General features: G+C 43.9%; 1 protein-coding gene across 1 annotated transcript; it reads left to right on the forward strand.

Moving 5' to 3' along the window:
* The first annotated feature begins 237 nt into the window (after positions 1 to 237).
* Positions 238 to 10389, forward strand: LOC118110771 (ADP-ribosylation factor-like protein 8A). The gene is made up of 7 exons (XM_035158823.2): positions 238 to 665; positions 2074 to 2154; positions 2927 to 3000; positions 3693 to 3786; positions 3970 to 4037; positions 4165 to 4235; positions 4924 to 10389. Exons 1-7 carry the CDS (start codon positions 543 to 545, stop codon positions 4974 to 4976), a joined length of 564 nt encoding a protein of 187 aa, XP_035014714.1. The 5' UTR covers positions 238 to 542; the 3' UTR covers positions 4977 to 10389.
* Positions 10390 to 14850: the final 4461 nt, after the last annotated feature.

Raw genomic sequence — 14850 nt, forward strand, 5'->3', positions numbered from 1 at the left:
TCCTCTCTTCTTCTTCATATATCAGCCCCACCCAAACAGGAAGTGGAGCTGTCACTCTCAACCGAACCCCAAAACACGACCGATAACAAAGGAACTGTGGAATAAACAAAACCTCTAAATTACACATTATGATTATTGTTAATTTTACTTCACATATTGTCCACGTGGAGCCTTTGTTTGATTTGATATATTTAAAACGACCGGTGTAAAATGGAGATTTATTTTGAAGGGCTGCACCGGATGTGTTGCGAGTGGTTTCCGCTGTTGACGGCTCTGTGGTAAAAGGCGTCGCTAGTAAACACCTCCGAAAACTCACAGCGGACATTAAACCTGCAAACACCGAGGTATCGAACCTCCTCCGCGGCTCACACTAACACAGTCGCTGCTGCCCGGTTTCCCGGCCCCGTCCGCGGGTGTGTCAGTGACGGTCAGCGTCTCGAAGGACTGCCGGGGCGTTAGCCAGCTAGCTCGCTAGCACCTCCACCTAGCCGTAGCAGCAGCAGCAGCAGCAGCTAGCATTAGCATTAGCGTCAGGCGTCAAGATGATAGCGCTCATCAACAAACTGCTGGACTGGTTCAAGGCGCTGTTCTGGAAGGAGGAGATGGAGCTGACCCTGGTGGGGCTGCAGTACTCCGGCAAGACCACCTTCGTCAACGTGATAGCGGTGAGTCCGAGGCTCGTGCCGCCGCTAACAGATGTGCTAACGCCGGACAGTTCTCCAGTTAGCATCCTGCTGCATCTATTGTTACCCTGCGGAGGTGAGGTCAGCTCCCCGCGGCTCGGGACGACCCACCGGTCCCCGCGGGGGGGTTCGTACACGTGGGACGTTGTGCTCAGTTTATTAAAGTGTGGCCGAGTTTCTCTGTGGTCACAGACGGATCAGCTGTTAATGTGTCAGTCACTCCGCACAGCTGTTCGCACATCTGCACCGGCCGAGGTCTCTCACCTCCGCCCGGAAGGTTCAGGGCTTTTATTTAAAAAGGGGAAAAAGCAGATTTGAGACCGGATCTGTCATCTCGTCCGCGTGCTTGTTAGGAGGAGTGGTCCAGAGTCAGAGGGTCGACCCCCCCCCTCTGCTGCGGCGGCTGTCACAGTGACCTTTCCTCCCTGTCACCCCCCCCCAACATCAGCTTCCTCTGCTGCTCTAATTTCATCTATTGAGATTTATATACCAGTTTCTGTATGAATGTGTTTAATGACGTAATATGAGTGGTCAGGTTAATAATAATAATAATAATAATAATAATATAATAAACTTGATTTCCAAGCACAGTGACCAGTTAACAATAAAAAAGACTGACGGCAAACAATAGAAAATAAATTATTAATTTTAAAATCACACAGTTATTGAGCACAAATACAAAAATAAAGAATGTTACTGATGAGAAACAAGATAAAGTAAAACATTAGTAAATGATCAGTGAATAGTTCAGTAGGATTAGAAGTAGGAGAAAGCACAGGTTTAAGAACGTGTCTTTTGAGGACAGATTTAAAATAGAAGGAGTTTTCCAGACGGATGTCCTCAGGGAGGCTGTTCCAAGCAGCTCTGACAGACAAGGCCCAGTTACCTCAGGTCCTCAGGTCCTCTGGTCCTCTGGTCCTCAGGCCTGTGGAGCAGGACCTTCACTGAGGACCTCAGGTTACAACCAACCTCCGATGGTGTCAAACGTTCTGAAGTGTACTTTGGTGCAAGTCCAGAATCGGCCTTTAAAGTCAGCGATAAATCTAAAGATCAATACTTAAATTTACCGGAAGCCAATGAAGAGAAGTTAAAACCAGCGTAATTTGCTGTGTGAGTAGATTTAGTGAGAAGTCCGGCTGCTTCTTACTGTCTGTAAATACCAATAAAAATGATAATGGGTCAAACTGGTGCTGCAAAATTCAAAGGAGCGTGAATTAGGTCTAATATATAACCTGAGTGGGGCTTTTAATTTACATTCTGCCTTCATATAAGTTTAAATCAGATTATATATTTTCTGATACTGTCTAATGTAACGGTGTCGTACAGCATCATAATCAGTTGTGGTGTATATTCATTAGTAACGTGTGTTTTTTGTGTTTGTGTGTTTCAGTCGGGGCAGTTTAGTGAAGACATGATTCCTACAGTTGGATTCAACATGAGGAAGATCACTAAAGGCAACGTCACCATCAAGGTTGGTAGTTAAATTCCCTGCTTCGGCTCTTCTACCTGTCTGTGCACATTCATACTGAGTGTATTGACTGTCTGGTTGTAGACCACTTGCTTTGTGTGTTTGTGTGTGATCTTACTGTTGTTATTTGATAAAGTACCATTACACTATAAAGGCCTTTTGTCACAGATCTCATCATCGTACGTCATGTCCCGCTCTGAATGTTCCCTACACGTCCTGTTGTTGTGAACGAGTCGGACCCGACAACCTGCTGCTGCCGCTTCACATGTGAAAGACAAACTCCAGAAAAATGTCATGAAACGATTTTCATGTCTGAAAACAGCTTTTGACATTTCAACATGATAATCTGAGCTATCAATAGAGCTGTTGTCAGACATGAGTTTTCCTTTCACACATGCACAGCAGGAGGTTTTCTGCACAGACGCGTTAACAACAGGAACAAATCCTCATTATTCAGGCGAGAGGTGGAGCAGCCGGCTGCAGCAGACAGAGACAGGAAGTGACTATTAACTCCGCTGTGGAGATCACATGATTTTCTTGACAGGCTCTTATCACCACAGACACTCTTGACATCCTTGTCAGTGTCTCCTACGTGTGTGACCACTTTTTCACCAGGAGATATTTGTTTTCTTAGCAAAACTTAAATTAATGTGGTGTTTAACCCTTGAACGTTTTCCTAAAGTGTCAGTTCTTTGTTTCTGTTTTTGTTAATTATGTGTATTAATGAATTTACTCATGACCCTTTCTAACGGAGCTGCTCTGTCTGTGTCTGTAGTTGTGGGATATCGGCGGTCAGCCTCGCTTCAGGAGCATGTGGGAGCGTTACTGCCGAGGAGTCAGCGCTATCGTGTAAGTCCCCGTTTCTTAACCTGTGGTTGCTGTCACTTTAACTGGGCCGCTAGGACATCACTGCCCGGTCCAAACTCAACAGCCAGAGAGAGAGAGAGAGAGAGAGAGAGAGAGAGAGAGAGAGAGAGAGAGAGAGAGAGAGAGAGAGAGAGAGAGAGAGAGAGAGAGAGAGGTCAAGTCTGACTCATCCTTCTGTTCTGTTTCTTAGCTAATTATCTCTAAGTAAATCTAACATTTAAAAACGGTTGCTGACAAGAGTTTGGTCAAATCAAAGTAAACATGCTGGGGAAGTGAAAACGCCCTGAGTTGAGAGTGTCCTCGGGTCTCGTGTGGTGTTGACACAGTTGTGTTGGTGAGACGTGGACTGGAAAGCTTCAGGGCAAACGGGTCAGATTCACGCAACAGAGAGCTTTTTCTGCGATGACAGTTTGGATGAAGTGAAAGTGATGCTGAGGGTTTGTGCCACGTTTCACTTGAAGTTCAGTTTAGGACACACCAGGATCCAGGAGATTTGTAAACTGTGTAAACATCACAAATTCAGAGAAGTGAACTGAAAACAAATCTGTTTAATAATCGGGGAAACAGTGAGGTTGACGTTTTGGTTGTAAAAGTTGTGAAAGGCGATCGAGACACTTTGAATGAAATAACAGATGTTAAGTGATTTTTTTTTTTTGTTCCCTTTTGGTTTTTAGTTACATGGTCGACGCAGCAGATCCAGAGAAAATCGAAGCCTCCAAGAACGAACTCCACAACCTGCTGGACAAACCGCAGCTGCAGGGAATTCCTGTAAGAACCAGAACAGACTCGAACCAGAACAGAATCGGACCAGGTCCAACACAAAACCCTGACTGGAACTACCTGCCCAGAACCTACGAGACAGACTGAACCGACCCAAACTGACAGAACCCGACTGACCTGACTGGGCTAGTGTTTTTATCTGTTGTGTTGTCTCTGTGTGTGTGTCTGCAGGTTCTGGTTCTGGGGAATAAGAGAGACCTACCAGGAGCTCTGGATGAGAAGGAGCTCATAGAGAGGATGTATGTCCACTCGTGATATTTTATTATATTCATTTATTTGATCTGGTTAGTTTTGGTTTCACATTATTAATTTAGGGACTAAAGAATTTTGTCTGACATTCGTACGTCCTGTTATTTATGTAATCAGGAACCTGTCGGCCATCCAGGACAGAGAGATCTGCTGCTACTCCATCTCCTGCAAGGAAAAGGACAACATCGGTATGACACACACACACACACACACCTACACACACCTACACCTACACCTACTAACACACACACACACACCTACACCTACACCTACTAACACACACACACAGACGTTTCCACTTTTATACCCTCAGTGACATGATGAATTCCATTTTCTTTGTCCACACTGATACGTTTTAGTTTTAAAATATCTCTGTTGCTATGGTTACACCCGACATCCACACTTTGCGATGTCCTGCGTTCCTGCTCGTGTGTCCAGTTACTAGTGTCACTCTGTTTTTCACTCATCACTTCCTGCTGGTAAATTATCGCTGGTGAAACTGCACAATTTCCTCCTGCTTCACACTAAGCAGGAGGCTTTTATTGTGAAGGAGCTTTAGGAGATGCGGCTGATTCATTGTTTGATAAAAACAACAAAACATGTGGACATATTTTTGTTGTTAACATGGACGATGATGCAGATATAATTAAACACAACAGTACAAAACTTCAAGAGAGGATCAGAAAAATAAATGTTATTTTAGGCTGTTTTTGTTCGACTGATTTGGAGAATTAAGTCGTATTAATTAATACAATAATAAATGAGACACACACACACACACACACCACACACACACACACACACACACACACACACACACACACACACACACACACACACACACACACTGCTGACCTCACCTCTCTCTCTCTGCAGACATCACCCTCCAGTGGTTGATCCAACACTCCCGGACTAAGAGGAGTTCCTGAGAACAGAGACACGCCCCCTACCAAACAGGCCACGCCCATACACCCTAACACACCCTCTCTCTGATCACCCCCCCCACCCATCTCACCCCCACTGCTCTTCAACAACATCTGTACTCCCTCTCCCCACACTATCACCCTCCCTCCCCTCCACCCACCCCCCACCTCCACCTCTGGATGCATTGATACCTCTGGGCTTTGGTTTCTCCGCAGCTGGATCAAATATATATTTTTGGGCCAATTTCTATGATTGTTGCAGCTGAAGAAATCCTCCTGCAGCTCAGAGTTAATGGCGGTAGCGTTGGTTTTGTTAAGGGAAATGTGCAGAAAGACGTGAACACGGATTCAAACACTCGAATCTGCGGCAGCGAGAATATGAGTTGCTCCACGTGAAAGAAACAGTATTAACAATAATTAGGTCAAAGTGAGTCTGTGAATGTTCCATGGACGGGTGGGTGTGGTTTTAATGTCTGAGGAAGAGGAAGAGTTCACAGCAGATAGCAGGAGCTCGATGAAGTGACGTCATCTCGGTTTTAACAGTGAAGTGGTATCAGTGCATCTTTACAGATCCACACAACAACTTCCATCACGTTTACTTTTTTTTATTTAATCAAACCGTCGCCATTTTGACTGTTGATCTTCACCGTAACTGCCAAAAAACTACAAACTGATAAATATCCTTTTTGCTTTTTCTTTCCGAAGGCCATAAAAACACTTTGTTGGCTGGAGCCTGTTTTGTGGATCTGATCATTTCCTAATCCTATTACCTGCCATCATCATTTCCTCTCCTCCTTCTTTTCCCACCCCTATTGATTTTCATCCCTCCCTCTCTCCTTCCATTTTCCCCTCTCTACCTCCACAGCATCTCTCCATCCATTATTTCACCTTTATATAATCCTTAGAAGCTCCTCTTCCTCCCTCGTCTGTTGTAAACTGCTTGTCCTCCTCTGTACTCCCTCTATCTTTCCTTCCTTCCTTTTCTTATTTTTGGATGTTACCTTCTTCCTCTCTTTCCTCGTCGCCCAGCCCCTCGCTGTCTTTCTCTCTCTCCTGCTGAGCGAGGGATTAAAAACCTTTTTATTGCACTGTTGATTTTGGTTTTGTAAGATATTAATAATGAGAATAATGTTAATAATCTTCTTATTGTGATATAAGCTGGTCTGTCCAGATTTAATGAAGTGGTACTTAAACTGGAGAAGGAGATTGTTATTGTTTCTGTTCATATCTCTGTAATAAGCTTTTTATTTCTTATTTGTTTTATATGGTTGTTTTTTATTGTTTGTTGAGTTTTCTCTGGACGCTCAGCCGGAGTTCAGTGTTTTCTGCTCTGAGACGTCTGCTGATTGGACCAGGGGTGTCACGTGATCAGGCTGCAATGTTCACACCCTGGCTTTAAATGGAGAATTGTAATAAGACTCATTAAAAGCCACATATTACATTTTTATTTTAAAATCGATTTACTTCAATGTTTTCATCCATTTATTTTTTCTGTGACTATTAGTTTAAAACATGACAAATAGAGTCAGACATAAGAATATAACATAATTCTGTGGGGAGGATTCCATTTGTATATTGTTGGCCATAGACTTGCTAATGTTAGTATTTCTGATAAACCAGATATGATAGATTTATGATTCCAAAGTTTGTTCTGCATCGATGCAACACAAGGAAAACTTCTTAAGATATATTTATTTATGTCGTCTATTGAATCATTTGGGAGTAACAACAAATATTCAGTCATTCAAACCTTTAGTAAAACCATTAAGTACAAGTTAGTGTTTAAACACACAACACTGACTTTAACAAAATAGATGTTTGTAAAGAGATAAACAATTTAAGATTTTATTCTCCGATTCCTGATCTAGAAGTTGGGACTCGGAACATGAGCACGTAGCTTTGTCCAAAGATCCTCATCAGCAGTATGGCCACGCCCTCATGGTTTGTTTCAGCTGTAACATTATTGGTCGTATCACGTCCCGACACATCCTGGTCCGCAGCCAATCAGACGTCAGAACAGGCAGGAACGCGACCTGTCTGTATGTTTCTCTGTACCGTGGTCATCTTGGTGAAGAGTGGTCACACGGTCAGCGGTGTACGTGGGAGATTCATTCTGCTTGCACACACTCTTTACACTGTCGGGCCAAACGTGGCTTATTCTGCCGTCAGGAGACTTTCTGTGCTCTGGTGAAACATCCGATTCAGACTAAGTCCAGATTCCCAGAAACAGTTTGTGAGTTGCCAATTTTATTCAGGAAGCAAAGGCTGTGACAAAATTATTCTAATCCCCAATTAAACTTTAGAAAAACTCAAACTTTCTGCAGACCCGTTTTCTTTTGTCTAAATAATCGCTTCATATTTTAAACGGACTGTCTGGAGTGATGCACAGAGAGATACATCAGCTTGGTTTGTTTTTTGAGTTTATATTGAGGCAAGAAAATTGAAGGTTTGGTTGGTTCATTGACGTCACGTCCACGTAAATCGGATGTTTGCAGCGTAGGTCAGGAACCAACAGCCTCGTGCAGGTGTGTTCAAATAACATCAGAGTTTCAGCTGTTGATTTTGGCATAAAACTGTCCCAGTCACAGACTTTACATTCTGGTGAGTTTGGACTCCTGAATTTAATTTAACCAGTTCAAACTAGAATCCCAACAAAGCGTCTTTGAACTCCCAAGAATGTGAGGCCCACTCCCAGCAGTGCGAGATCAAACCAACAATGGGACGTCCCACTCTTAGATACATAATGTCCAACTTACTGCAACACAAGGTCTCTTCAAACCTTTTATTGGGGGAAAGTCCTTTTGTTTTTCCTTGAAATGTGATTTTCACAACAGCGCCCTCTTTAGCCCGACAGTGGAAAGCTGCTTATTTCTTAATAACTACCCAGAGCTGACCTGGAGGAGCTGTGTGAACCGAGGCCCCAGCGGGTGTCGCTCTTTATCGGACCAGAGAACATCTAGAATAATTCCCATTGAGTCGTTTTACTCTGAGGATTTGAATCTGGATCCTGTTCAGCCTCTTAACAGCTGTCTGTTCTCCAGCTGCTCCAGGTTTCAGGTTGTGTTTCCTGAAGCAGCCACGAGTTGTCTGACTCCATTCAGGGCCACTGGGAGTTTATTGATCTGTTGATCAGCCAGCACCGTGATCTTTAGTTGTTGATGCCGTCAGGCGGATCAGATGGCCAAGAGGATTTCAAAGGTACAGTTTGTAGTTTGATAGAAATCCAGCAACAGGAATTCGCAGCGGTTTGAAACGGGAATAAAGCAATTTAGTGGTCGAGACTTCAAATATTCAGTGTACGACAAAAAACATGAAGCATATTGATTCTATATATGGTGGCACGGTGGTGCAGTGGTTAGCTTCACTGCAAGGAGGTTCTCAGTTGGAATCCCAGTACCACTGGGGCCAATCTGAGTGGGTTTCCTTCAGGTACTCTGGTGCCCCCCCACAGTGCGGATTGGGGTCACGTTAACTGGAGACTCTAAACTGTCTGTATGTGTGAATATAGACGAGCTGGCGACGCGTCCAGGGTGAAACCCGTCGCTCAGCCAACGTCAACTGGGACCGACTCCAGTTCGACCAGTGAGACCAAACATGTCTGAGGCAGGAGGCGATGAATCGTACCAGTTCATGTTTACTTCTGATGTTTGCCAGAAGTAGTCGTATGAAAAGTTGAATCTTCAACTTCTTTAAGTACAAAAACAACGATAACTAGAATCCCAGCGGAATCAGACAGACCGATTAAACCAAAACAGTTTAAAGTGGTCTCTTGTCTTTTGGGATTCAGACTCTGATGAGTTGTCTCCTGAATCAGATGGTCCTGGTTCATCATCCCAAGCGTGTGAACCTTGAAATCCTTGGCTTCTGATTGGCTCTGAGCTCTTATGTTTGCATGCGGAGGGCAGAGATTGTATATCTGTAGGGACCTGACGATGTTAAAAGTTATTTTGGTGCGACTTTATCGTGAAATGGCCTTAATCCAGTGAGTGTTAACCTATAAAGACGTAAAGAACACGACACGAAATGTCCTTAAAACAGTGCAATAAAACAGAAGTATTGATATTGTGCTTTAAACAGTTTCTACATGTTTCTAAGTACATGATGTCAGAGAAGGATCCGTGTGCTTTACAGATGAAAACACTGGAATATGGTCATTGTGATGTAAAGTTTGGCCTGTTTTCTTTTTTTAAGGAGAAAAAAAAAATCCAGTAACGACCTTTGACCCTGCATGTACGAACTGAACCGTGGCAGGATGTGATGTCACACGTGTGTCACAATCATCCTGTTTGGTTCAATCTTCACCTGAAGGTCGACGACAGAGGATTTAAAAACCGAATCAGCAACGAAATCCAAACACGAGAAGCAACAAACAAACAAATCGTCCACTTGCTCTGTAGCTTCAGGTCATCGGACGGGATCTTTCTCAGCAGATACGCCTGCTCGGTGGTTATAGAATTTTAGATGATCACATAAAAAAGAAAAATTTATAATACATTTTAATAAAATCCCATGTTCTTTCCAAAGATGTTAAATCAGTTTAAAATGGTTTAATTTGTTTGCATGGAGCTGAATTTGAGTTTTAGAATTTTTTTTTCAGGATCCAAAAGAAACTAAGAAAAACAAAAACTCAGATTCAGTCCAACAGGAACAAATCTGAGTTTTAAAATATTTAATGGGACCTGAATTTAATCTGAACTCGTCATCACGTGGGCTGCGTCTGACAATACTTGACGTCGGCCTGTTGTCAGTTCAGCGGGTCCTTGGTTCTCTTTTTGTTTTGGAAGTATGTCTCAACGTTTTCAGAGGATCTGTGGAAGTCCAATAGGAAGTGAGTTTTTATGACTTAGACCAAATTGCAGCTAAATATTTATTCTCCTTCTTCCTCCCTACGGTACCGCGGCTCATTTCTGCTTCTCTTCTTCCTCTTTTTCCTCTTTTATCGTTTAATTGTGTCTCAACTTCCTGATATTGGTGTAAAAGTCCAAAAATTGTTTTCACACTGCGAACCAACGGAACCGTGGTTCTTTTAGATCCGGGCCGAGGAACCGCTCACACCTGATCCTTGGTCTTTACATTGGAATTTGAGTCTTTACATATTTAACGGACACAAACTTCTGCCTAACAAAGAGTAAATTATAAGGTTTTTACCCAGAGACAGAGTAAGTGAGCTGCTGGTTGTCCAGTGCCTTGCTCAATGACACTTTTAACAGGTCACATGTTTAACCACTGCTGTGTTTGGATTTCTCTGGTTTTGTTTCTGATCCTGTCGGCGTGTTTGTACATGTGGGGTTCAACACGGTGAAGACGGACGTCGCTTTCAACTCGTTTGTACATTATGATTTGATTCAGTTGATATAATGTGTTTTAATAGAAACATGCTTGTGTATGATACTAATAAAAACACTATGGAGAAACAACACGAGACCGTTTCAGCTGTTTGTGAGTCTGTGAGAAAGTTAAAGAACAATACAAAATAAAATGTACGTGATTAAATTAGAGGCTGAGAAAACAAACTGATCATGAATTGTCTGTATTGTTACTACGGTAACCTGCATTGGTACATGCAGGTATAACAGATTCTCTGTCCCACCTGCCAACCAATCAGAGATCAGTATTCTGTGTAATCTCACACATTAAGTAAGAACAAATGTCCAAATAAATATATTCATTTTAAATTGGGACAAAATATGTTTATTCATTTTGAGTTAATTTTATTGGTTTTCTGCACTTTTCCGTCCAGTCAAATTTGAGTCTTAGAGCTGTAATGTTAGTGAGGGGACAGCAGGGGGCAGCACAAACACACCCATCTCTAGTGTGTGTGTGTGTGTGTGTGTGTGTGTGTGTGTGTGTGTGTGTGTGCCACACTGAGCTCAGCAGTTCCTCAGGTTCATGACAGTGATCATCACAGTTGGATGAGTCAGCAGATCTGACAGCTGCAGGACGATGAACCAAAGTAAAAGATTTTCAAAGAGGCTGAAGCGTCAAATCAAATTTTACATAACAAACAGCACATGTTTTGTTAATGTTGTGTTTTGATTATTTATCTTTGTACAAATTAAAGGTAAAAAATACACCTTGTGCCTCCGGCTGCAGAGTTCAGCTCCGTGTTCACACTCTGCAACATGCATCCATGTTCTGGTCCGAGGTCTGGTTGAGGGGGCAGCAGGTTGAACAGCAGCAGATTGATCAGCAGAAGGTTGAACAGGAGCAGGTTGAACAGGAGCAGGTTGAACAGCAGCAGGTTGATCAGCAGAAGGTTGATCAGCAGCAGGTTGAACAGCAGCAGGTTGATCAGCAGCAGGTTGAACAGCAGCAGGTTGAACAGCAGAAGGTTGAACAGGCAGCAGGTTGATCGGCAGCAGATTGAACAGCAGAAGGTTGAACAGCAGCAGGTTGATCAGCAGAAGGTTGAACAGGAGCAGGTTGATCAGCAGAAGGTTGAACAGCAGCAGGTTGAACAGGAGCAGGTTGAACAGCAGCAGGTTGATCAGCAGAAGGTTGAACAGCAGCAGGTTGAACAGCAGCAGGTTGAACAGGAGCAGGTTGAACAGCAGCAGGTTGATCAGCAGAAGGTTGATCAGCAGCAGGTTGAACAGCAGCAGGTTGATCAGCAGCAGGTTGAACAGCAGCAGGTTGATCAGCAGAAGGTTGAACAGGAGCAGGTTGATCAGCAGCAGGTTGATCAGCAGAAGGTTGAACAGGAGCAGGTTGAACAGGAGCAGGTTGATCAGCAGAAGGTTGAACAGGAGCAGGTTGATCAGCAGAAGGTTGATCAGCAGCAGGTTGATCAGCAGAAGGTTGATCAGCAGAAGGTTGAACAAGGCAGGTTGAACAGCAGCAGGTTGAACAGCAGCAGGTTGATCAGCAGCAGGTTGAACAGCAGCAGGTTGAACAGCAGCAGGTTGAACAGGAGCAGGTTGAACAGCAGAAGGTTGAACAGCAGCAGGTTGAACAGCAGCAGGTTGATCAGCAGCAGGTTGAACAGGAGCAGGTTGAACAGCAGCAGGTTGAACAGCAGCAGGTTGATCAGCAGCAGGTTGAACAGCAGCAGGTTGATAGCAGCAGAAGGTTGAACAGGAGCAGGTTGAACAGCAGCAGGTTGAACAGCAGCAGATTGAACAGGAGCAGGTTGAACAGCAGCAGGTTGATCAGCAGAAGGTTGAACAGGAGCAGGTTGAACAGCAGCAGGTTGAACAGCAGCAGATTGAACAGTGTGATCCAGATGTTCCTCAGTTACACTTTTTAGCTCCTCCAGGTTGAAGCTGAGGCCTGATGGGATTTACTTAATAGATATAGTTTAACGTCCACTTTGACTTTTGGGTTTTTGTTTGGGTCATGTCCCAGCTGCTAACACAGAGGAGGCACTGTCAATGACGTTTACTGCAGCCAGCCACCAGGGGGCAATTGAGACACTTTTATGAGCCGTCATGTCGTCCATCTTTGTTTATGTTTGGCTGAACAGCTGATGAAGATACAAACACAGTCTGAATGTCCACTTCCTGTCACTGCTCACTCTGACAATCTGATGACAACAATAAACTGATATAATGTGTTAATTAACTGCAGGATCCCCACGCGGCCACAGGGGGGAGCGTTGTGTCGCGTCACTCTGCTGTCGCTCAGCGTTTTGTTGGAGGTTAACTGACAGTTTAAGGGAAGAGAAAGAGTCGGAGCTTTCTCAGCATCTCAAAGAACGACGCACAAAAAAAGGAAGTGAAGAAACCGAAAGGAGGAAAAGACGCTGGTCATGTGTGACGTGATCGCACTGATAAAACCTCCGACCTTAGCCCCTCCCTCCTCCTGTCGGCCTGCTCGTCAACAAGTGGCGAAAACTTTTCTTTCATGGTGTGAAGTGTGTGTGTGTGTGTGTGTGTGTGTGTGTGTGTGTGTGCGTGTAGGACTACTTATATAGCAATCAACAAAGAAGCAGGCCTCAATGTTTCCTGTCTGCAATGTGTGTGTGTGCGTGTGTGTGTGTGCATGTGTTGCCAATGAGAGTCAACCTAGCTCTCCATCAGGAGTCCGTGCTCGTTGGCATGACAACAGGTACCCCCCCCTCCTCCACTTCACTCCTTCCCTCATCAGTTTTCCCACAGAACAAAACCAACATTGTGTTCCTGGTTTCCAGTGTGTGTGTGTGTGTGTGTGTGTGTGTGAGACATTCAGGTCAGATTAGTTTGTGTTCATTGAGCTTGTGCTTAGAGACACACACACACACACACTCACACACACTCACTTGCAATCTCACAAATACACACTTGTCACTCTACATTCACTCAGCTGCTGATGAGAGGGCTAAGTTTCACACACACACACAGACACACACTTGAAGACAAGTAGTGCTTCATATCAGCTGAATTCACACGACCAGTGAAAAGGTTCAACACTTCAGTAAAACTTTCACACAGGCGAGTTTCAGTTGAATAAATTAGACTAACAGGAAGTGACTCAAAACAACTGTTCGCCTTGATGTCTTGGTGTAAACTGTGGCTCCGCCCACACTGATACTTTTTCATTGCACGTCTCAGTGCTATGACATTTTCCTTCACTTTTGAGAGGCGCCATGTCGTCCATCTTTATTTACAGTCTCTGATCGGGACCCCCTAAAAACATTACCATGGATCTTTTAGAGACATTTTAAAAATAGAATCTGTCCCTCGCACGAACATCGACTCGAGTCCAGAACTAAGTGAGAAGTGGACGAACACCAACTCTAGAGATGGATGTGGGGCTCGAACCTGTGACCTGCTGTTACATAACTGCAGTTGGTTCCCATCCAGTCTGTCGCTGAGACATTGTCGCATGACCAATGGAGGTCTAGTCGTGTGTGTGTGTGTGTGTGTGTGTGTGTGTGTGTGTGTGTGTGTGTGTGTGTGTGTGTGTGTGTGTGTGTGTGTGTGTGTGTGTGTGTGTGTGTGTGTGTGTGTGTGTGTGTGTGTGTGTTCCTGTACCTATGTCTTAGTGAGGACCATATTAAGCATAGACCCACAGAGTGAGGACATTTTGATCGGTCCTCACTTACTTCAAAGGCCTGTTTGAGGGTGAAGTCTTGGTTTAAGAGTTAAAACTAGGTTTAGGTTAGGGTCTAGGGAATGTATTATGCCAATGAGTGTCCTCACTAAGATAGACGTACAACCTTGTGTGTGTGTGTGTGTGTGTGTGTGTGTGTGTGTGTGTGTGTGTGTGTGTGTGGCTTCATTAGTGAACAGAGGCGGTCTGTTCACTAGTTTGTATCAGAGGCGAACTCTCATCACTGCTAATGAGAACAACATCATCGTCCTCCTGAAACTCTCTGTTCCTCCAACTCCACATCAATCTCTCTCTCTCTCTCTCTCTCTCTCTCTCCTCTCTCTCTCTCTCTCTCTCTCTCTCTCTCTCTCTCTCTCTCTCTGTCCAGCAACAGATTTCAGGTCTGAAATCTTCCTTTTCAGGTTTTAACCAAAGTGTATTTATATCAATCGCACCTCAGAAAACAAAAGATTCAACTCTAGTGAAAGATGAGTCAAGTCGTTTCCTCTCTGAGAGTCTGAAGCTTCATGTTTGTTCCATAGTTTCATCTGATCTGTTAGTTTTAGTTTCACATTGTAATTTATGGACGAAAGAATTTTGTCTGACATACGTACGTCCTGTCGTCATCACCTACGTGGGCGGAGTCTACCTGTACTTGACTCTGTATTACTAGCAGCATCAGTACCTTCAGGTGCAGTACTCCACAGTACTACAGTACTCCACAGTACTACAGTACTCCACAGTACTACAGTACTACAGTACTCTACAGTACTACAGTACTCCACACTAGTTCAAATGCACCATAAACGTCCTCGTGGTTCAAACATTATATCGTCTGAAGTGAAGACTGCAGCTGCTTCCTCTTCTTCTT

Source organism: Hippoglossus stenolepis, chromosome 6 (genome assembly GCF_022539355.2).
Source record: "Hippoglossus stenolepis isolate QCI-W04-F060 chromosome 6, HSTE1.2, whole genome shotgun sequence".
Lineage (NCBI taxonomy): Eukaryota > Metazoa > Chordata > Actinopteri > Pleuronectiformes > Pleuronectidae > Hippoglossus > Hippoglossus stenolepis.

Bases quoted from the DNA above. Each gene is read 5' to 3' on its own strand.
- LOC118110771 (XM_035158823.2), top strand. From the start codon at position 543: ATGATAGCGCTCATCAACAAACTGCTGGACTGGTTCAAGGCGCTGTTC. The intron at 3,787-3,969 runs GTAAGAACCAGA...GTGTGTCTGCAG, and splicing joins CGCAGCTGCAGGGAATTCCT to GTTCTGGTTCTGGGGAATAA. The intron at 4,236-4,923 runs GTATGACACACA...CTCTCTCTGCAG, and splicing joins CAAGGAAAAGGACAACATCG to ACATCACCCTCCAGTGGTTG.